At 30.1% G+C, this 24,578-nt stretch overlaps 3 protein-coding genes across 3 annotated transcripts in view; 1 reads left to right on the forward strand and 2 right to left on the reverse strand.

Moving 5' to 3' along the window:
- The window catches only part of LOC108907853, a 37,067-nt gene extending 17,876 nt beyond the window's left edge, over positions 1-19,191 (reverse strand). Inside the window, exons 1-5 of the mRNA XM_018711679.2 lie at positions 18,860-19,191; positions 17,899-17,979; positions 14,456-14,504; positions 8,639-8,850; positions 1,318-1,460 (exon numbers count right to left, since the gene is read on the reverse strand). Coding sequence (XP_018567195.1) covers positions 1,318-1,460; positions 8,639-8,850; positions 14,456-14,504; positions 17,899-17,979; positions 18,860-18,862 — 488 coding nt within the window. The 5' untranslated portion in view covers positions 18,863-19,191. The remainder of the gene's footprint in view (positions 1-1,317; positions 1,461-8,638; positions 8,851-14,455; positions 14,505-17,898; positions 17,980-18,859) is intronic.
- A 447-nt stretch (positions 19,192-19,638) lies between these two features.
- Positions 19,639-20,245, reverse strand: LOC108907840 (succinate dehydrogenase assembly factor 3, mitochondrial). The gene is made up of 2 exons (XM_018711660.1): positions 19,975-20,245; positions 19,639-19,884 (listed from the first exon to the last, which is right to left on the reverse strand). Exons 1-2 carry the CDS (start codon positions 20,146-20,148, stop codon positions 19,702-19,704), a joined length of 357 nt encoding a protein of 118 aa, XP_018567176.1. The 5' UTR covers positions 20,149-20,245; the 3' UTR covers positions 19,639-19,701.
- A 731-nt stretch (positions 20,246-20,976) lies between these two features.
- LOC108907836 lies at positions 20,977-22,622 on the forward strand. Its single transcript, XM_018711655.2, has 2 exons — positions 20,977-21,259; positions 21,312-22,622. Exons 1-2 carry the CDS (start codon positions 21,124-21,126, stop codon positions 22,304-22,306), a joined length of 1,131 nt encoding a protein of 376 aa, XP_018567171.1. The 5' UTR covers positions 20,977-21,123; the 3' UTR covers positions 22,307-22,622.
- Positions 22,623-24,578: the final 1,956 nt, after the last annotated feature.

Consider the following 24,578-nt stretch of genomic DNA (forward strand, 5'->3'; position numbering starts at 1 on the left):
TCCCGAGTAATTGATTGCCAAAGTCAAAAGTGATTTGTTTGCTTTGATCGACGATAACTCAGGAACGAATAATCGCACAAGGCTCCGGAACCTCTCAAATTAAAGATAATTAAATTATCTAAAAGAGGTTTATGATGAACTTACCAAAAAACATTTTTTTAAGTCCGTAGGCCTATTTAAAGAAGCAAAAATTTACATTTTTGTTCCCGTTGATTTTCTTATGATTACTCAAAAACTGCTGACTCTAAAAAATTTTAAACTGCAGATCTGAAAACTAGACACTTGGAGCTTCAATTTTCTTTTTTTTATTCTCTCAACAACCATTTCTCTCCAAGTTGCAGCTCTTTGAAAATCATCCAAAATTTTGAAATTTTTTTAATATCCCTTAATTTCTGTGCCTAGTATATAAAGAAATATAAAAACAATATTGCTATAATAATAACAACAAAAATGTTTTGGAAAGAGGTACTATAAATAAAAAATATGATTTTTTCCTATGGACCTTGGATCTTTAGTTCTTGAGCAAAAAAAGGATATTGTTTTTTAATAAAATTTAGTTTTTAAGGATATTAAATTAGTCAGTATTGCTAGGTTTTGGCTATATGCAAGAAGTCGTTTGATCAATTTTTAAGGAAGCAAAATTGTACGTAAATAACTTTATTTAGGTCAAAGTCGGTTCATTTTCAGTCAAGGACGCTGCCTGGTTCATTTTATAAAAGTCAAATTCGTTTCTTCCAAAAATGGTGCCATTTTAGTGACTTTACATAATCAAATATTCAGTTTTTAATGCATAACATTGGTTTTTGGAAAGGATATAACGAAAATTTCATTTTAAGGAATCACATACCTCAAAGCAAAAGACAATAACAATATACCCATGGCACATAATAAAGAATTCTTTTATTGTTTTTTTTTGATGTTCCATCAGTTTCTGATTTTATGAAAACTTTTTCAAAAACAACCTGATGTGATTATTAAAAGAGAAATACCAAATAAAATATTTTTACTGTCTACTAGTGATCAAGACGATCACTTTCCATTTAAAAAATTTGTCTATAATATTACAGCTTCTTTATAGCTCACTCTGAATATATTAAATCAGAGAAAAATAGACGTTTAATAAATTTTGAAAAAAATGTGGTGATTGCGTTTTTCCTAAAAAAAAGAAGACCCGACGGACGCACGCACTCAATATTTAATATAGGCACATAAAAGGCTTAAACGAAGATTATTTTAAATATTTTGCAGGGTTAGTATTTGCATTTTTCCCTGTATAGTATAAGTAATTAAATGTTGATCATTATTTTGTATACTTACTCTATTTTTAGGGTGTCGTTACTGACTGAATTGTTTCTTGTATTATATCGGCATCGAATATGAAAACCCCTCCCTTGATTCGTTACTAGCTTCAGATGGGGTTGAACGACAATTGTATTAAAGTACTCAATTCCTCCATCGTCCTAAAAAAGGATTATATATTAATTCAATTTTAATTTTTCATATTTTAAAAGCTTTAGAAAATATACTAAAGTATATCTTTATCCGCACCATGTATTTTATAGATTAATAATAAGATTGTGTTTATAGTCCAGGCGATGGAGCAGTAAAAGTAGGCTTTGGCGTACAAACACAAGTTTGAAGTCATCTATTTTGTTGTACAGAAAAGTCCCAAATATTATGTAGTTTTCCCAGTTTGCCTATTCTAAAAAACCATTGCTAAATTCAGGGGAACAACAAACATATAAAAAGAACGAAAAATGACACGTTTTTCGACATAGGTACCTATTTTTCCCTTGTAATATTGAAAGTAAGACCTAAATAAAAAAAGTCATTATTTATTTTTTGTTTATTTGACGATTTTCTATAAAATTACAACAACTTCGAATAAAAAAAGTTGAATTTTGTATTAACAATGGGCGAAAAATAGTAGAAAATCATATGTATATTTGGAGCAATTTTTGAAGATAAGTAAATATTTATAAATATTGATGAAACTTTGTGAACAAATAGTAAAACATATGTCAATTCTACCCTAAAAATTTAGCAACGGTCTATAGCGTGGTTTCGATTGACAGGATTGTTAATTAAGAAATTTCAAAAAGTTTATCGTGTACCGTAGGTTTAATTAAGGTTTAGAAACACAATTTTTTAGAGATACTTGTCATAATTTTCTACTATTTTTCGCCCATTGTTAAGGCAAAATTCAACTTTTGATCCGCAGTTGCTGTAACTTTACAGAAAATCGTCAAATAAACAACAAATCAAGAATGACTTTTTTAATTTAGAGCTTACTTTCAATGTACAGGGAAAAATATGTCGCGAAACGGGTCATTTTTCGTTCTTTTTATATGTTTGTTATTCCCCTGAATTTAGCAATGGTTTTTTTTTGGAATAGGCAAACTCGGATTCGTATACTACATAATATTTGGGATTTTTCCGTACAACAAAACAGATGACTTCAAATACAAACGCCTCGAATGCTCTATCGCCTGGACTATTAGTTATAAGTGAACAATAAACTCCTAATAAAACAGTAATTGGTATTAGTGGAGGTACCAGAGGTCTAGGAACTTTACGACGAAGAACTTACTTCACATAGCTAAACTGGTTCTCACAAATTTCTCAGTAATATTTTGTTAAAAACGTTACAATCAAACCAAAATAATCTTCCCTCTTTTTAAATCATTCGGTATAAGTGATGTCACGTCTCGCAATAAAAAGATATGTAAGGGGAAGTTATAAAAAAACACAAACAATTGAAATGGTCATGAATTCCACTTATTAATGTATTATTTAAAAACACCTTGATGATGTCATCCACAACCTCACCTTCAAGGTAAGTTGTTCATTCGAATCGTCTTTCATCATGTGAATATGACTAACACATTGTTCTTATAGTTACGCTGTCATTATTTTAATGGTGGAACGTATGATTTTTTTGATGTAGATAAATGATTTTGGTTATTAGAGACAATTTGCTTAAGCTAAAAAATCGCTAATGTTTCGAATACTAAAGATATTTCATTTGAACCTCCTATTTGGTTTTGGTGACAACAGTAGTCAATAAACTCACATCCTATATTAAATTTATACCGCTACCATGTTAAAATTACACATAGAACACCGCGACTTTTGTAATTTACCTCGAACGACCTTCAGCTGGCTGAAAGCATATTATTTTTAAGTCACGTAGGTAAGGCGAAAGTCCTCCTTATGGGGCTCCTGCTATTTTAGCGAATTTTACAGTAACAAAAACACGTTTCCTTTACAGTGCTGGTATAATTTATTCTCCATAACATGCGTGGGTTACACGTAGGCAAGATTTAATACCAAGCAGAACCCTTGGACGTTGAGAAATTGAATAGCGCAAACAAAATCTTTAATCGCCCACTATTTTTCCTACTCGGTATTTTTATTTGAAGATGTAGCTGTATTTTTTTACTTAACACGTCTGGTTCATCATTAAATAAATCGTAATTTGCATAGATTTAGCCACACAAACGTAACTGTACAAAACTGGTGGATTTATTTTAACAAAGAACATATTTTACTAATGTTTAGGAAGACTGTGGCTAGCTCCGCGATAAGAGTCGGTTTGATGTTGCAAAACCGGTCTCTGGGTCTTGTACGAATAGTTAGTTCATGATCCTTACGAAGAAACAAGTCAAGGCAACTTACTTGTAAGGATAAGTCTACATACCTCATGAAATATAAATGAGGTTCTTGTATTTTGTTCACGTCTTCTGTTTGTGTATAAGTCAAATATTTATTTATGCATTTAATCATTACGATTCTCTAGAGTGATAATCTTGTAATCTAAATTAAACAGTATTTTTAGTAATTTAGATTGCCACTGTTTTGAATGGTTGGCTTTTCTCCAGGTATATTTGTTGGTGCTCAGAGAATTTATATTTCCAAAATTATTTTCTTGCGAAAACTAACAATGGAAGAAAAACACAATGTCTTATGAACGAAGACACGAATCTATAGACAATAGAAGGGAAATTACAAAATCATTAAACTAAGTTTTATATTCACAGAATTTACTTGTTAGAGACTGTAATACCTTTGGTTGGATATGATGAGTCATATATTAAAAATAGTAACTTTCATCAAGCGTATAAATTTACATGATGTAAATACCGTTAGAAACAATTATTTACGTGTTCAAAATAACAAATAATTAAAAAAGTTTATTTGAGTAACTTAAAATTCTTAATGTCAGAGGTTTTTAACATGACATCGACAAATTAAGTTTTTATCATCTAAAGTCAGCAAAAAAATTAAAGAAGCAGAAAAATTTCCAAATTTTTTAGTGATATTTGAAAGACTGTAAATTCGTGAATAATGGCGTATCGAGAAAAAAATTCTAGTTTTCAAATCTTGAAATGGAAATATTTTTTGAGCATGGGTATGATCAAAAGAAAAATGCAAGGCAAACAATTTTACAATTTATGATTATTTATTATTGAAAGTATTGGCTACTGAGAAAAAAAATATATACTCGGCATTAATTTGAAAAAATGCAAAAAAAAACTTTTTCTGCTGTTTTGGAAAATCAACGACTACTTTGCAAATATTGCGAAAAGTACCAATATTTGTAGGATTTTTTTAGCACAATACTTGCCCATGACGCCTATAAATTTTGAAATCGATTGGTGGAACCGTTTTTCTTTCCTGAATGGTCAGTTTTATAAAAAATTAAAGGAGCTCCTAACTTCAATTAATGAAAGGTGAAACAAATTTTTTTGTGCGTTATTTTTTTTTACAATCTCGTATTAAATATTCATCAAATACCGAAAAAAAAAAATAAAATTTTTCAAATAATTCTTTTTATTTAAAACAAAATTTTTTTCTCAACATTTGAAATATTAGTAGCAGGTTTATTGCTCCTAACTTCAATTTATGATAAAGATGAAACAAATGTTTTTGTGCGTTATATTTCTTACAATTTCGTATTAAATATCAGATATCGAAAAAAAAATTATTTTGAAAAAAATAAAATTTTTTTAAATAATTTTTTTTATTTCAAAAATGAAATATTTAAAATTGTAAAAATGATTGCGAAATAAAATTTTTTTTTTAAATTGTTTATTTTTCAAAATTGATTTTTTTTTTCAAAATTGATGTCTTTTCGATAGTTGATGAGTATTTACAGCGAAATTGTGAAAGAAATAACGCAAAAAAATTTTTTTTCATCTCATGATTCAAAATGCCATTTTTTTTCTAGATACGACCATTATTCACGACCTTTCAAAAATCACTAAAAAAAAATTGGACATTTTTGTGCTTTTTTAATTTTTCTGCTTCGTGCATTTAATGTTGATAAAGTTGTTAATATACTTTTTGTAGAAAGTTATTACGATAAATGAATTATACTATATTACTGAATGAACGTTATGATATAATGATCAATTTCAGTTTTTTTTGGTAGTCTCTCATTGTCAAAGGTAAGGTAGGAAGTAAATAGCAAAGTAAAACAAATATTTTATACAAATTAAAATACCAATTTCAAAAATACTTTTTTGAAGTGTATGTCTCAAAAGGCCAAAGGTTGACTTTGAAAACGAGTTTCCTTTCGTGTTTTTTTAGAGATCAAAATACCTAGAATCAAATGTGTTGAAAACACCGGATGTCACAGGGTCCTTGACAGTATATAATTTTAATAAGATGGCGAGAACCGAAAAGAAGTGAAAGTTGATCTGGAGACAAACATAGAGGTTTAGCGATTATTAACTCGGCATTAATATATAGATAATACGTAACAAAAAGAGAAACCATACACAATCCATTAATATTAGGAGTTACATAAAATTTCTGCTGAGAGCTGAGAGAGTAAATACATGAAAGAGGTCCGCGTAGTTGGTCACATCTTCATCTGCAATATGATACTCGTATATACTTTCTTTTGTATAATATGCCGAATATTAAAACAAACCGGAATAAGTATGTACTTGAATAGCTAAAAACATACGTAACAGATCATCTAAGCATTCAAGTGTCATCTCGCATCACCGTTATGTAATTTGAGGAATGTTTTCACATTTTTAACAAGGTTTTGAAACCAGACTGACCTATAGATGAACGTATTTAATAAATTTGGGTTAACTAGGAATGATTTTTGTAAAAGTAAATAAGTCTGAGATAAAATCTTGAACTAAAAAGAAAAATTACTAATTTATATAAATTTACGTTAGCACATTTTAAGCAAAATTCAGAGAGCAGGCTGCGTATATGCATTCTGTGTGGGTATGGCGTTGCAAATTGCAATCGAGGTTAGGCCAAGAAACTTTACGTAGGTCGATTTCCAAATTGACATGCAACATTTATTTTAATGAAAGACAAAAAAGATTTAGAGAGAAATGTAGGTTTTTTTGTGAAGGTAATATTTTAAAATTGTCAGACCACTGTGCAAATTTTAAAAAAATTATTGATTTTCTTTATTTTAGTTTATAAATTTATTATACAGGGTGAGTTTTTTGCGATGTTTAGTGTAGGGGTTTGGCAAAGTAGCAAAGATACAAAAAAGCTTAAATGAGGAAAGATGTGCAGTCATGGCTTATTTTACAAAAAAGCTTTAAATTACAAAAATTTAGGTTTTTGCAGTGTTAAGATAGAGTGATCAAATTGTTCGTGTACACTTTCGTTTTCAAGTTATAACATAAACTTCAAGTTTTTTTAAAATAAACCATAGTTAGCTATGAGCTAGAAAAAATTTCTTTTTTATGCTTTCCAAAGATATAATATTCGGTATTGTTATTTTAAAATAGGAAAACTGCAGCTGTGTTTAACTTTTCAGTTGCTCGCTGACGTAGATGGCTGTGAAAACAATCGAAATGTTTACTGACGACGCTTTTAGTTACTGTAGCATTATTTGAGTTACTTTTCTCTCTTAAAAGTCGTTTCAATTGCCAAAGACAATGAATTTTTCAAAGGAGAAAAAGCGTAATATTATTGAGTGTTATATTCGTTCAGGAAACTTTTGACAATATTGATACGCGTTCTGTGAGAAAAGCCTCAAATTCTTTTTCAAAAAGATGTATCTTGTGCATTAATAATAACGGTGGGGATTTTGAAGAATTTCTTTAATATCTTTAAAGTAAATAATGGTTTGTTCATAAAATTTTAATATATTTTTTTCGTATTTAACATTTTTGTACCATTTTAACAATAAAAATACTTTTCAAAATGTGATACACTACTATTTTTTTAAATACCTATGCATATTTAATTCCTAACTAATACAGGTTAATAGTTATCGAAATTTAATGATTTGTGCATTTAAAAATGCAGATATAGGATTTTGCAGTTTTTAAGTAGAAGATTAGGTACGTCTTGATTAGTGCTGGCAAAAAGCGGAAAAAAGTGAAACCGGGGTTCCGTAAAAACCGATTTCAGATAAAACCGGTTAGTCGAATAGTTGCCGACCCGGAGAAATTGTCTAAAAAAAAAGGAAGTAGATCATCGAATAATGGATTATTTGAATAATCGGATATTTGAAGATTCGAATAACCGAATAACCGGTTTTCGGATATCTGAAGAATCAAATAACCGAATAACCGGTTTTCGGATTTCATAAAAATCCGAATTATCCGAAACCGGATAACCGACTATCCAAAAAACCGGTTTCAGTTGCCAGCACTAGTCTTGATATGTATTAATCCTCCTTTAATGGAACGAAGATAAGTGCAACACTTGTAAACAGAGGCAAAACTATCAGGGGAATCAGCAGTTCCAAAAAAATTTTCATTGTATCAATGTGGTAGATCATCATTATTATTATTTTTAAATAAGTAAATTGTCCTATAATCTCTTGGTATTATTTTCTAGGTATTATTATAGGTACATAAATATTTATCCCATTTTTTTTTAGGCGTGATTTTCAAAAGTAGAACAAAATGTAGCACAAAAAATATGTTCCAATAAATAAACTAAAATCTTTAATTAATCTACGTGGTTCGTACCAAATTCAGAATTGTATTTTTTTTTAATTTCCCAGAAATATCATATTTTCAGTTATTTGTATACAGGGTTGGAAAATCCATATGGTCCATCTGCCTTTACATGAGAGCGACAAAGTAAAGTAAAGAAATCCTTGCGATAGACAAGGATGGCTATAGCACTATAGTGAAGACGTTTCATAATCTGAATAATCACCGCCCGTTTCGGGTTAGAAGTGTTCAGATTAGGAAACGTCTTCAATGTAACCATCCTTGTCTATCGCACGGATTTCTATGACTTACTTTATCGCTCTAACGTAACGGCCGATAAACCATGGGGACTTTCCGAACCTGTATACAAAATAACAAAATGTCCTTTTACATTTCATAAATAAATGATAAATATTTTTAAGGCTTTCTCGACAATGCTACTATTGTATACTTAATCTATAACTGATTTTGAAACACTGATATCACTTTGTCATATTACCGTGATTCGCCGAAATTTTCGTGGAGACATTTTTGTTACAAAGATTCTTATTTTTAAGAGTTTTGAGCTTATACTGAATAATATTTAACGATGTATCTCGATTAACCGTCATAAATTACTACAAAGTAGCCTCATTTCACGGTGGTATAATTTTTCTAAAGTACCGATGACCCACATCACACTCATATCCACTCATATATTTACTCACCAACTCCGTGCTCATTGTGTTGCATCCCCTAAGGGGTAGGGTGTACTCGATCGGGGCTTTTCTCTGCACCCACTCTCCCATGCAGCTACTGTTCTTGGACAATCCCCTGGGGTAAATCATTCCGTTGAACCTTCCGGATCTTGTGTTTATGCTGACTACGATCTCATCGCTGTTGCAGTCGACTTGCACGTCCGATGCCACTTCCGGGGAACCTGACAATAGTGACAATTATTCTTTAGCGTCCATTGTATTTTGCATTACTCATGAAAATTTAAAACTCAATGAATCGTTTCTTCTCTTGAAACGCTTATTTTTAACAGTAATTCAGTCAATGAGAAAGTAATTTCATTGAAAGAATTAATCAGAATCAAGTAGGAACATTTTTACGTGGGCGGCGAAAAAATTTGTTTTAGGGGAAGGAAAACATATCAGTAAAAAATATTGTTTATTAGATATTATGTTTTACAAGCATTTGTCGTGAACCCAGGCGTTTGATTGTTCATACAGATCTTTAATATATGATTCGTAAGCGATGGTATGCTTACGATATGCAGCATCCACACAATATGGCATTTGATTATGTTTGAAAAATTTAGGCCATTATGTTAAGGAACAACAAAATTTTTTCAGAAGTTTTTTAAGAAATGTATTATTTGAAAGCGATACAATAAGCATTTTTTTTGATAGAAAAATGCCTTCTGTATCTCCGCCACTGTACAAGAGAATAAAACTATTCTTCCATGAAATTGTTGCAATTGATTATTTAAACACTTTCAACGAGTTTCATTTGAATCTCATAACTTATTTTGAAATTATTAAAACATCGTTTTTGCATGCACTTTATTAAACTTAAGATATATTTTTTTTAAAGTGATTTGGATCTCCTGCTTCAGTAGAGAGTCAAATATGATGAGTTTCTGTGGATGAAAATAAATCAATTTGATCTTATGTAACTTCAAAAAGTGAAATAAAAAAAATATATTTTAGACCCATAACTTTTTACAGAAGCAAAAATTTATACCAAGGTAAATATTTAACATTCATTTTCAGAACATCCTGTATATAATTAATTATTACCAAAATATCAGTAACGATTTTTAAAAGAGAGTTGATGAAATATCGTTATTTTTTAGAAATTTTGTACGTCTTAACAAAAATATTTAATCAAATAAAGAACTATTGTTTCAACAGGTACCCATAATCTGGTATTCCGGATCTTATGGCATCATATGCGGACCCATATGATTAGGCGGAGTTAGTCATATCCTATAATTTGAGTATGCTTATTTACTTCTTTGTCTTAATTAAAATTCCATACTCCACAACAAAAATGTGTGTTTTTGATTTACCTAAAATTAAATAAATTCTACTTTAAACAAAGGAAAGTGTTTAATGTGAACACGAACAAAATAAGTTAGTTCAAAATTTTGTATGTAATGTAGTTTTTCTCCTGCCATTTACTGTTTTTCTGCTTATATACAGTGCGTCCTTTTACAGGTGAAACAATTTTTGTGAGGGAAATAAAATATGGTATACAGCTCTGCTTGTAGTGGGGAAAAAGTTTGCTATGTTTTCTTTCATTAGTAAAGTGACTTTTCTGTACGAAATATGGCAAAATGTTAATAAGACAAGTTTTTCAGAAAGAAAACTGAGTACTTATGAATGGATTATGGATTTCAATATCTGACGCCTACTTTGACTTTTTATATAATTTCAGACTTTTCCCACTACTACCTTTCTGTATATGACAAAATATAGGTTGAGAAAATGAAATGAAAAGTTGAGTAACTGTACGAAATTTTATTGTACTAGGCCTAACTTTATTTTAAAAATGATAAGCTAATTCAAATTTAAAAAAAAATCCTAAAAAAGAAAACAATCTGATATTAAACAAAATATCAAAGTAGGCCTAGAACTTTTAAAAATGTGTATTTTATTATTAGATTTTGTACTTCAACTTTATTTTAAACGTATTAAGAAGTCAAACAAATTCAAAAAAATTTTCCTAAAAAATCATATTAAATGAAGTCAAACAATGTTCTTCGATACCAAAAATCTAGGTATGTAAAAGACATGTAGCCTCATAAACAAGACTTTTAATTGCTGATATTACGGGAAACATCTACTCTGCGGACTATGCGCCTTGACCAGCATTGAATTGTACCGGTAAAATTTATTAAACATCCAAAATAAAAATTTTAACTGATGTATCCAAATATGATTAATTGAAGAACATATATCTGACATACTGAAACTATTAAATAATATAACTTTCACATACTATATATTTTATTCTTGTTGTCTTAAGATCACCTTTGGCAAACACCAACACGTAAATATTACAACGATAGATAAATTTCTGCATTTCTGCATTTTCAGGATTGTTTTTTCAAGTGGGCTTGTGTTTGTACGTGAAACACAATTTCAAGAAAAATTACGTTTTCAAATGAAAATGTCAAATTTCAGTTTGATATTTAAATCATTGTACCTGCCAATTCTGTTTTACTAGTAGAATAATAAATATTCACAATGATGTGTATGCTCAAGAAAATCCATACGCTGTCAAATTGAAACATAATCAGCATGAATTTCGCATCAATGTTTGGTTTAAGATCATTGATAGCATTATTATTATCCCTGTTATTCTAACCAATAGACTAAACGGGGAATTTTAGTTAGAATTTTTGCAAAACGTGAGTTATTGGAAGATGTGCCGTTATTACTCAGATCTAACAATGTGGTTTATGCATGATTGCGCTACATCACATTTCACTCACTGTAAATGTCCAGCAGTATCTAAACCAAAGATTTCCTCCAGACTTAACACCTTGCGACTATTATCTTTGGGACACTCTGAAAACAACAATGCTTCTAACAATGAAGAAGAGTTGTGGAGGCATATCCAAAATATCATAAATATTAAAAAAAAACAGCCCTTAAGAACTGCAAAAGGTGTCCTTTAACTTTCTTCGCCAAATTAACCTTTAAAGTAGAAACAACGGTGGTCATTTTGAACAGTTTTTATAATAAGTTGTACTAAATTTAATAACATCAACTTTGTTACCTTTATCTCCCGCATTATTTATTGAGTTTGATTATTTTTACGAATTATTTCAATAAAATTAGGCACGTTGCAAATACATAGCTCTAATTCGTCATATGTGTGTATCCAATATCCATATCGAAAAATTAAGTAACATGTCGTATATTTTATCGTAGTAAACATTCATTAAGAATTGACAGGTACAATGACTTAAAAATCAAACTGAAATAACCTACAAAATCAGTGGCTTCTAGCACTTTGTTAAGTATTGTAATATGGGTGGCAAGATCATGTAGACATTTAAAAAATATTTAATCAAAATTCTATAGGAGGGCCAAAAACTTCCTATCAAACATAAGGTAGTTGTCATTATTGCCCGAAACAGGAAAAAGTTATGAACGGATATTATTGTCACCATACATCTACTTTGTAAGAGTTGTGAGTTTTAAAAAATACTTTGTATAACACTAAAATTTGTAGATTGAAAGGAAAAGTCCACACCCCAAAAATAATCAAAATCGATTAATACATATTCGAGTTATTTACAAAATTCAAAAAATGTTCACGAACTTTGAGGCCATTTAGTGGCAAAACGAAGCGATTTCGAATATAGGTAATAAATCTGCGTATTTTGAGGCCACGAATATGTGGTCTTCCGAATATGTGGTACGTTATTCTGGGACACCCTATATATTTTATTATTAACTCTTGCACACTTGCGTTATTGTATTGGGTATTAAGCAATATCATCAGTTAAAAGCCCTGAGTTCTACAGTTTTCGGTGTCAAGGAACATTGCTACACTTTATTTGATAATTTTCTTTGAAATTTTTTTACATTTGTTACATATCTTCAAAATTAAGCAAAATCTCTGATTTTTTCTCATTAAAATTGATATAGGCCTAGAACATTGTAATTTTTTGCATACTCATTAATTTTTTCGTTCTGAGAATCTTTTTTAATAACATTTAATCATGTCTCCTACAGGGCTCTTTACTAGTGAAAAAAGTTAGATATTTCTAAACCAAGACTTGCTAGATTTTACAGATTATAGCACGTCTTGTGTTAGAACAAGCAGAAATGAAGATATCACAATATTAGATTATATCACAACACTGTTTTGTCTCTTGCCAGAATCGTTTCACTTATCGAGGTACACCTTTTATATGCATTATATTAATTACATAAAACATGGCTTGCAATTTATGAAAGATATTTGTTTACAATTATTACATTTAGTGGAAGGAATAATAGTACTTCTCGTTTTTATGTATTATTAATATTTAATATTCATCTTGCTAACTTTAACTATTTTTAGGACTCAATTTAATTTCCATCTAGACATATCTAAGCACGAATAATATAGCTTTATTTATAATAATTCACTTTCAGTTTTCAGTATGCAATATTTAATAACTTACTATTATATTCCTTGACAAGTATAATGAAATAGAAGGTTCCCACTTATCTTGTGCTATGTAACTGGGTAGTTACGCTATATGAAATGAAAGTAAAATTTGGGTCAAGACAAGATACTTTTATCGATATTCTCCAAAGTAAATAACGCACTGTTCACTTCGTACACTCGGGAGTATACAGTCAGCTTACAGTCTAAGTTTTCACTTTTTGTTTGACTACACACACACCCAGGAAAGTTACATTTGCAAATTGAGAATCTAATTATGGTTTAAAAGTGTAGACCAGATCTCGAAATACATGCACAGTTACACAGTTTTTCAACAGAATTTGAATTAATAGAATAGAAAAGCCTGAACGTGGCGAACAAATAAACGTAAATTAATCACAGAAAAATATAAGTACAGGGTGTCCCAGAATAACGGGTACAACGGAAGACCACAGATTCGTGCGAGATCAAATACCATCAATTTTGTAGGAGTTGAAAGTTTTCAAAAACATTGTGTATAACACCAAAAAGTGTAGATTGAAAGCAAATGTCCACACTCAAAAAATAAAACGTATTCGAGTTATTTACAAAATTCAAAACATTTTGACGAAATTTGAGGCCATCTTCCTATTTTGAGTCCACGAATCTGAGGTGTTCCGTTGTACATGTTATTTTGGACACCCTGTATAATTGTAGTTTAATATGACACACTAAAATTTGACAAGAATGTTCCAATTACAATCTGAACAATCTGTATGTATTTCCTCACTTGGGTCAAGAAAATTACTATTAATTTGTTTTTACGAACATGATCTGGGTATGTTTTTTTCACATATTTGTTTTTCTCATCAAAGATTGATCTATCGGTTCTCATTAACTAAGTATTTTATTTTAAAGTCAATTAACTTTAATTAATTTTGCGTTAAAGGCTAATTTCATTTAAATCTGTTTTGTTTTTGATAAAGTTCTTATTGTTATCATATTGTAGGTATATTCAATTTTAGGTAGGTGGCAAAAATTAATCGAAAATAAAACAATTATTCCAAAAAAATTACGTTTTGATATATTCGAACATTGTTTCGTTATTTGCGCATGTCGCAAACTAATTTTGAAATAACTATATTAATTTAAAAACATGCATTTATCGATATTAAAATAAAAGAAAATCATTTTGAATTTTTAGTTAGAATCTCCCGAAGATGCTAACCTAAATAGTGAAAGTCCTTTATCTCTGATATGCCTATTTAAGTATTTATTTCTTTTTAAACTTGCCACAATACTTCATTAACAATGTAAGTACCTAATATCTATTAATAATGAAATATTTCAATTTTTTATTACTAGAAATAATTATAATTGTTCACACTTACCCGTACTAGAAGGTATGTTTGCAGTTTTGGCAATAGATGGCATTAGTACCTGAAATAATATCGCGAATTACACAAAATGTTACAAAATAGAATCCCCACTATCATGCAATAGGAAGAACTATTTTGTCATTTTAATGAATATGAAAAAATTAATTTCAAAAATTAAAGCAGATATATAAAATTTACACTGAAAAAATTGTCTGTAATTATTTATTTCTGGCATTTTTTTATTTAATTGGCTGTTTTTGTCGTGTTGTAAAGGAAAAGAAATTTTACAGATATACAGGGTGTTTCATAATAATAATAATAATAATCAATTCAAATCTCAAAATGGCCGAAAAAATTAGCTTTAATTTTTTTCACGAAAACGGTTAAACTTAGAAATTTGAATTTTGGTACACGTTAACAACTAGTTGAATGGTATTCTTTGGTAATCTTTTTTTTCTGGTTTATGCTTTTGAATGAAAGAAATTAGCACACCTTGGTTTTATTTCTCTCACAACTTTTTTCTACGTTAGCCAATTTCAACAAGAGAAATAGCATATAATACTACATTTCATTTAGAAACTTTTTTTACTCGTCCCATTTTTTCGTATACCTAATGGTTTACGAGCAAAAAAATAAATTATTTTTCCTTGCCGATTAATATAACAGTTACCAAAAACTATCGTCATTTTTGACACGATTTTTACCTAATTGTTTTTCCTATAAAAAAATCTAAGCAACTATGAACTAAAACTTTAATTAAAAAAATGAAAGCTAATTTTTTCGGCCATTTTGAGAGTTGATTATTTTCTCAGGGTTGGCTCGAATCGAAAAAGTGTATTGGAAGTACCCCCCTTAAAATTACTTTTTAAACACATTAAAATATTTGCACATCATTATGAAACACCCTGTATAATCCCTTGAGCGAAAAGAATCAGTCAAGGGGTTAATTTTATAAGTTAGAAAATGTTCACAATTAGTTAGGTATACACCCTATACTACAAACAAGTAAACGTTTCGAAAATGTTCTGTTTTCGTCCGAAAAACTGTAATCACAATGACAGAAAGTCAAATGTGACAGTTTTTTTTATTTATTTTGGAAGGTAGATAAATAACACAAAAAAACTCACATTTCAGTAATTTTGAATTGCTTCACATAAGTGTACTACATTTTATAATGGTCTATGCTGCTCAGTGCTTATTCCTTAAATATGCGGCCAAACTGACAGAGAGCGTCCTGCTCTCTTACAGAAATTATGATCTAGGCGAAACAAAGTTTAAGGCGATATTGTGAGAAAAACTATTTTGTTTACTAATGCATTGACAAGCATTGTTAGACCCGCAATATCTAGCAAATAGCTGAGGTCAGTAAAACCACCAGACATATACTGGTTTCGTTGTCATCAGTAAGCCATAGCCATGAATATGAACCGATGAATGATTTGAGTTTATGTAAGATATACATACAATGGTGAGTTTATAAAAAAAGTTTTAGCCATAATTTAGTCTTAGTCTTTGTCGTATGAAATTAGATATAAAAGGTGATTCACAACTTGTCCAAAAAAATTTAGATGCGGCATGAGAAATGGAGTCAATATTAAAAAAAACATTTGTAAAATCCTTATAGTTTCCGAGAAAAAAAATATTGAAGTTGTAGTACATTCAACCATTACATAGCTGGACAACTATAGTCTCTAGTGTCAATCGCAATAAGTGTGGAGAGCCACTTGACCTCATCGACACCGAATACTGAAATCCGATTTTACAATCGTCGTTGTGTTAGTGTTTACCTGTTTTCTGTGGTGTTTACAATAGTTTCTTAGTAGTTAGTGTCAAAATTGGCTTGCGTATATATGGATATCGTTTTAATTTATGGTAAAGCAAGACAACATTTTGTATTATGGCGAAGCATTTGTATTATGGTGAAGCAAGACAACTGCCCTTTTGATGTTTTCTTTACAAAATTGCATTTATAAGAGCCCTGTATATCTAAAACTATTTTTTGTATAAGTTCTGAATCACCCTGTATATAGATTTGAATGTTTTGTTTATAAGAATCATATCCTACTACTATTAATTCTAAGAGGTTTTTATGACCGGACCTAAAAAATCTTAATTTTTATAAACGAGTTAAGAAATTAGAAATAAGATTAAAAATATTTGAATTAATTTTAAGGTTAAGATTAGGATTAAAGACTTTATAAATTTATTATTAAATTTTTACTTCTACTCCCATAGTATCTGTGAAATGGCAGGTCGCTCTCTGACAGTTTGGCCTAAGCAATTTAAGCAGTGACAGTTAAAGATGTAACACACTAATGGGTTATTACACCAATTTTGTGTTAAACTCAGTTTAACAAAACCTTAGATAGACCTCAATACCAACCAAATAGTTTTACTTTGCATTGAATAGAAGTGGAAGTGGATTCCTTAAGCTGAACATTTTAGGGATTTTTCTTCTGCGACTAATTTCGTCATTAAAATGCTGTCAAAATGTTAAAAATCAAATCTCTTTTTTATATTTTGTGTTCACATCTATCAAAAAATATTTCTTGTGTACTTTTCGAGATGGATTATGCTGATTCTGCTAATAAGAAAAAAAAGATCAGCAAATTTTACAAAGAACGACAAAGCATCGTTAATAAATATATAATAACATGAAAAAACTGTTAAGACAGTTTGTATAATAAAAAGAACGGTAATAATTATTGATTGTTATATTTGCTCAAGAACATTTACGACCGTTTTTTTGTATAACCGAAACTTTCGAAAAAAAGTGTGAATCACTCTGTATATCATACCGATGAGAACGAAAATGTTCGAAACCGGTATATGTCTGGTGGTTCTACTAACGGATGATCTTAGCTATTTACTAGATATTGTGGGTGCAGTTCATTTCTAGTCGGGGCACTCGTCCGCAGATTCGATGTTTCCCACAACTCCTACTAATTTAAACAATTTACTTGTGAAAGCCACTTCTAGTGTGCAAAACTGAATTTATAAAAAATCGTTTTTCCGCCTTCAGGCTACAGGAATTCCAGTTTCATCTTTCTTAAGTAAGTAATTACTTATTATGTATGCAATGAAATTTATGAAGGTTGGGAAGGCCGAGACGTGGAGTGGAGCATAAAAGAGTAAATAAATGATGAACAAATTAATCTTTAAGAGCTACGGCTGACGTGTTCGTGGAGACGGCCTTGTTCGGGATACATTATACAGAATGACGTAGTTTGTCTCGACTACCTTGACTTCAAAGAACCGTATAATGCGTGTGTGTTGGGATATTTTTTAGTTAACGAACCCAGTAACATATGTTTTGCAAATAAGTGTATATTTCACTTAAACCCGAACCATTATATCGAGTTTACAGCTATCTTGTGAAACTTATTATTTACGAACCAGGTACAATTTTTTTAAAACGTAATTTCATATTTCTGCAGGTGTTAAATGATTCTTACCAATAATGCGATGAGCAAGATCTGTGGTGGCATTGAGGCGGTGCCGGAGGCTATCGATGAGCTGATCTTTCGTATTGTTTTCTGAAAAAAATAAACAGATGTGAGGTGGTCAACATGCGGTCAGTAATTATCGGTGTATATATAGAAACGGCCTTGGAAAATTCACTTTTATAACAACAACGGGTATCGCGTCGTGTGGGTATAGAACAGAAGAATTATTATTTCGTGCTTGCCGGAGAGGATATACTTACGTTTAACTTAACTAATATATGCCGAATTTAAAGTCAACAACTTTTAATCGCTGACACTCTAACTGTAACCACAAAATACTGTACCTACAAACAGAGGCCAACAAATTTATGTTCAAAACATATAAAAGTGCAATAACCATGATATTTTTTAATATGGGCAGTAGAATGTCAAGTATTCCTTGGAAATAACAACTGTTTGTCGTCTGACGCATCATCGTAGTCTCTTCATGCGGAAGCAGAGATGTTAGATGTTCATATAGAAAATTAATTAAATAAATACATAAACAAATGAATAATTGTATACTTACGGATTTAGAAATTTATTAGTCGTATATTATTAAAATAACAGTTAAAGCTAAAAACAAGAGATACATAACTCTACTAAGAAATAAACAAAAGGTTAAAATTTAAAGATGTTTGACACTGTTGAATGTTATATAACCTTTTGGTGATTGCAACACGGTCGACAGACACAAAAATACATTCCTTTTAAGTAAATAATGCTCGTAAAATTCCTTAAACCATGAGAAAAGTTCTTAATAATTAGTTGTAGGTAGGTACTTAATTGAATAGAAAGACGTCGATTTATTCAATGAAAGTTTGTAAATGAAACACCAGTCAAAATAAACATATTTTTCAGAAGTGTATGATTATAGAATCATAAGTAGGTACCTATCTAATTTTTTGTTTCATTCTTAAAATAAACTTACCATTGCCGCTAATAGTGAATATCCAAAACAGCACTAATAATATCACAGTAGTGGGTAAAATATATATCGCGAATTAAGTAATCAGACTTCAAACTCCAACTTGTTCATGCCTAAACTGAACTTTTTCACAACACGGCTTTGCGGTTAAAACAAAATTGTATCGGTCGTACTGTTGTGCGTTTGCTTTTTCGTTATCATAGTGTGCGGAGCCCTTTCCGTTGTTTCACGCCCTCAAACAGTCGTTTTACTCGCGAATAAGCGAGACTGTCACACCGCCGCCACCTTGGTCTGCGTACTGACTTCTCTCGGAGGGGTTTCAAAGGCTAACAACAAGAAAAGGCTGTCTCAACTCTCCACAGGTAGGCAGCAGCTACCGGTCGTGTTAAGATATGCGCATATTTCTGTTTTTTTGCATTGCGGAGCTTATAGTTTGCGGCGTAGCAAGACCATATGCATATCTGTTGGATATGGATTCTTAAATTTATTTAATTGACCAATCGTTTTTGTTGTGTTATGTAACACATTATAATAATTCTGATTTTATCCGGTGTTAGAGATACACATATATGCAATATTTTCGATATGGTTTAGAATATTAAATACTCAAATGTATACGTATATATTTTTAAATAGAATTACGAGTAGAACCTCTACGTCTTAAAATACATAAATATATAACAAATCGTATTTTAGGTATTTCTACAAATTTTAGATAATCATATTAACACCTATGTGTTTTGTTGGTTGCCTATACTTTAAGAAATTCAATTTCGTATTTTAACAAACAAATTTATTTTTAAATTATTTATTTACAAATAATGCTAAAAATCATCTAAGTACAATCATCTTTTAGGAGATTCATTCCAACTTGTTTTGGTGGCTTCTTCCATTAATTCATATAGCTGGTGCACTTGCTCATCACGTAACTGATCAATATCATCTTTTGCTAGTTGTGAACCCAATCGTTTTGTACCTGTATGAGGTCCCCTTAATCCTAATTGTTCCGCTAAAGATATAGCATAGTTCTGGAAAAGATATGTTAATATATAATTAATTAATACATAATACGATTCACAGATCAATTAAAATATAAGAGCTTAAATTAAATCTAGTACCGTCCATTCGTTTACAAAGACCTCGGCTTCCTCTGTACTACACGTTTTATGTCTTTTAAATTCGTCCTTTGCATAATTAGTGCCTAAAACTTGTAATTCCTTGGGCAGACCTCTGTGCAATTTCAAAATGGTTTTGTATAAAATTCTCACTCGCTGTTTGCTTGTGAAATTCATTTTTAAATTGTTTTTAGATGTGATAATGATTTTTTAATCATAAAGTATTGAAACACAAATGTTTTATTGATAAAATGAAAGTAAACTTCAAAATATGTTGGGGTTATGTTTTGATTTGATTGAACCCTTGAGTAAGTATTATAGATAGACAGTTCAATTCATATTATTAGAGGGCCCCTAGATTGACCAACTACCTCAATTAATGTTTTTGTTTGCCCAAAAATGACGGTTTGACATGTTAATTTGTGCTATTTATATTTAAAAAAACTATTTAATTGATTTGGTATTATAGACAGAAACATATTGAGGTATTGCGTAATGAATTGTTGAAAATATGTAAACATTAATCAATTGAGTAAAAGTGTATTAAAAATTGAAACATATTTCAAGGTTGGCTATAGGAATTTATCCCCAAAATGGTAGTTGTAAATAGGTTTTTTGAACCATTTTTTTGAAAGTTTGAAAAAAGCCTTTATTCATATGAGTATATTATTTACTTATATACCTATATCAAAACAAAATCTTTTTCTATTATATGTCAAAGGCTATTTTGTTTAAAAACTTAAAAAGGTACAAATAGATGGCCACACTATCACTAATAAGAGAAAGAAGAAGAAGCAGAAATGCTAAGGGTGTGTACCCATGGATCCGGAATTTGTACATTCCTATAAATTTAGACGATACTATTGGTCGAAAATAATTCCAGAAGTCAACTACCAATCAAAATAAAGTAATTTGTGTTCTGTTTCTCCCGATTATGGGGATGCGCCCTAAGAAAAGTAGAGGAAAAGCCTAAATTATTTAACATAAATGTGAGGTTGTAAATCACATGAGACAATATTATTGGCATAATATTAATTATAGGACATTTTTTTAGAAAAACAAAGTGCATACACATACATCACATATTTATTTAGCATTTAAAAAAGGAGATGGGAACCTGCTGTTCTTGCATATTTTAGATGTCTACCTGCCATGAATGAAACTCAAAAACCATTTGCTTGTTGCGAAAAAGACTGTGAAATGACTTTCACTAATGAAGATCATTTAAACTGGCATCAAAAAAAGCATGACATGATACTGAATTTGGGAGTAACTAAAAATGATGTTGGTGAGAAGAAACTTACTTATCGTTTATCATTCGTTAATTTGATATATTTTAGCTGATCAGACTCCGACCCCTACAAGATTCATAAGAAATTGTGAAGAAGTTGGTTTATTCCAAGATCTACAGAATGTTAATCCATTTGATGAATTTTTTAAAAAGGCTGTAGAACTGGCAAAGAATGGCGGAACTTTGGAGGTACCTGAAACAAATTCCGATGATACATTACATACGCCACATATATTACCACATGTAGAAGAGAATCGAAAAAAGAACAATGTAAACTCTAGTCAAGATGATAATAACTCCCGATCTAATGAATTTTCCCTTAATACTGTAATTCCAATAGAAGATGTTTGTACAAATGAAAGTAATGAAGAAGAATGTGATACACCAGTTATCGTTATAGATGATGAGAGTGATAACGAAAAAGACATTAAGAAGCGTATTAAGGAAGCCCTACAGAATAAAGAGAAACAAAGAATGGAAAAAGAAAATTACACAAATGCTGGGAGTAATAACACAATATCCGTTATACCATTTCAAAATTTAACCGTGGCGGAAAAAGAAAAAGCTAAAACTATAACGGACAAAAATAAGAGTCCGACTGTTGATGATAATAGAGAAAAAATTAGGGAAATGAACAGAGCAGCACAAATTAGATGTCGAAAGAGAAAACAAATTCGGTGGAAGGAAATGGAGGAGGAAATATTAATACTAAAAGACGAAAATAAAAGATTACGGATGGAAAATTATAACTTGCAATGTCAACTCATACAAATAAAGAAAACCTCGGATAACGGTACTGTTTCTCCAGCAGCGACAACATTGCCAGTATTGCCACAAATTCTTCCTAAATTGAATAACACGACAAACCCAATCGTTATTCAGATATTACCAGGTGCATCGAATGCAGTTCCTGTCAATGAGAATTCAATATCTAACATAAAAATTGAAAACGTGTGCTCCATATCTAGCTCTAACAGTGACTCTGTGCAGAAAACGAAGAAAAATCTGCGTAAAATCATTCCTAAAATTATCATTGAAAATTGATATTTTTATAAGGCAGCTACTAAAATATATGTGTATTTTAACATTTTTTATTAGTCTTAAAATTCTAAGTTACAAGAAAACTAGTGAGACATGCCAAATTTCCAGTGAACAATTGTATAATAAGGAATCATTTTATTCGCAATTTCAATATATTCATGTAAATTAAAGTTAAATTCATGAGACGCTACTGCAGAATAATTTTTAGCAGTCATTAAATAACTATAGTGTCTTTCTTTTAGTATATACATTTGTTTAATATTTTATAAATGTTGAGTATTTTATTAAACTTTTTATTGTAGCTGTCGTAGAAGGAAAATATTTTGAAACATATTTAAAACTGATTATTTTGAAAAAAATTGAATTAAAATGTCATTTTTAATACCTGTTTCAAAATTATGTAAATGTACCATCACTGTAAAGAATTGTTTTAAATAATGATTTTAATATGTATTTTATTTTTATACATTTTAGCTGTGATCTAGCTTAATAATATATTGACATTGTATTATTTTTGCTCTATTTTAAGATTTTTGTAATATATGTATATTATTTCATTTGACTTTTTTTAACATTCATTTCAACAGACTTAGATATTACCTTTGCGATAGTATTAACTTTGACAAAAATTGAAAATAAAGTAACTTCATTAGAACATCTTAAATTTTTTTTTATAATTATATTTAGCCTAATATTCTACAAACCATGTTTAAAATAACCGAATAAACAGGAATTTACAAAAATTTTACATCGATCTAACATAGATCAACTATAAGTAGCGTAACGGTATTCAGATAAATTTTATGTGAAACTTACGAAAAATGGTTTTCTCTAAGGTCTTTGATAAAATATATCAGTGTACTAAAAAACCTTTAATTTTTAGGCTTTGACAACAAATATTTGTTTTATTTATAATCATATTTAAGCAATAAACACTAATAAAAATAAATAATAAAAAGGTAATAAACACTGTTAAAATCTTGTCAGTTAATATGGTTTTTCTTGAAAACCATAGTTTTTTAAAATTTAACGAGTAGAAAAAGTTTTAAAATTAAATTCTGCTGTGAATTAATACTATTTTTTAATTCGGTCAATGAAAAAAAAGTTCAGTACAATTTTAGGGGTGTCATCCCCAATGAACACCTTGTAGTGCTTCAATTAACTTTAAATCATAGTTAAAGTCAAAGAAGGCCAGTAATAAACCTAAATCATGTACCAAATTTGGTTCTTCTGCAGACATTATTTTTTTCGATATTTAGGGCCCCACTTTGGGACCTAAGAACTCCTCAGGGTGCAACTTTGTATATATGATCGTATACGATGCAAAGTAGAGCAAAAAATTGTCGGTTTTTTATCAAAGGAAAATCGTGTCATCATTTTTAAGAGGCCTAAAATGAACCACTTAAAATTTAAAATGAAATTGAATGTAAAATCTGAAATACCGCCGCATACGCACTGTGTTCTGGTACAAGCTGTAGTCGGCCAGGTGCATCGAGTGTACGAAGTGGTCGGTTATACGTCAAATACTAACCTGGCGAGCTTGATCGTAGAGCAGGGAACAATAAACAGTGGCGCGTACAGAGGTGAAATGTAGTACATATGTGGAATTTAAATAACGAATTGGATTTATAATAAATTACATTTAAAACAAATAGTTTATGAGAATAAAGGGATTTTTGTAGGAACAGGGTTCCAGACGTGAACTGATCTCGCACCCCATTACGATTCTTTTTTTAAAAGGAGAACGAAGTTTCAAAGCAAAAACCTTGTATAACATATATATTATAAATATTTACAGAATGAAAACAAAATATAAATCCTATGATATGATTCTATCAAATGAAAACACTAACAACAATTCTCTACCAATCTCAACAAAATAAGTTATTTTTCTATCAAACAAGAAATGTTAACAAATTATAAACAAAATATAAATTCTATGATTTATGTACTGTACGCCAAACTGCATTTTTCTCATCTTCAGTTAATATTAATTTCTTCTTTGCACCCCTTTTTTAGGTTTCTTAACGTCTCCTTCAATTTTCTTCTCTCTTAAAATTTTGAAAACAGATAATTCGCTTACTCCAGTATATCTAGAACACATTTCCACCAAACCAGTCTTCAGTTTCATGGGATGATCCTTTTCTAAAGGGTTATAGACATTTAATATTATCGTTTTTTCTCTGTAACTTAATATAGATTTTTTTGTACCCACAGCAGTACATCCGGCTTGCGAACATCCAGGCACCGCCTCCATTTATCCATATAACGACAA

This window comes from Anoplophora glabripennis, unplaced genomic scaffold, assembly GCF_000390285.2.
Source record: "Anoplophora glabripennis isolate ALB-LARVAE unplaced genomic scaffold, Agla_2.0 scaffold224, whole genome shotgun sequence".
NCBI lineage: Eukaryota > Metazoa > Arthropoda > Insecta > Coleoptera > Cerambycidae > Anoplophora > Anoplophora glabripennis.

Bases quoted from the DNA above. Each gene is read 5' to 3' on its own strand.
- LOC108907840 (XM_018711660.1), bottom strand. From the start codon at position 20,148: ATGAATTTCACAAGCAAACAGCGAGTGAGAATTTTATACAAAACCATT. The intron at 19,885-19,974 runs GTACTAGATTTA...TATCTTTTCCAG, and splicing joins TCTTTGTAAACGAATGGACG to AACTATGCTATATCTTTAGC.
- LOC108907836 (XM_018711655.2), top strand. From the start codon at position 21,124: ATGAATGAAACTCAAAAACCATTTGCTTGTTGCGAAAAAGACTGTGAA. The intron at 21,260-21,311 runs GTGAGAAGAAAC...GATATATTTTAG, and splicing joins AGTAACTAAAAATGATGTTG to CTGATCAGACTCCGACCCCT.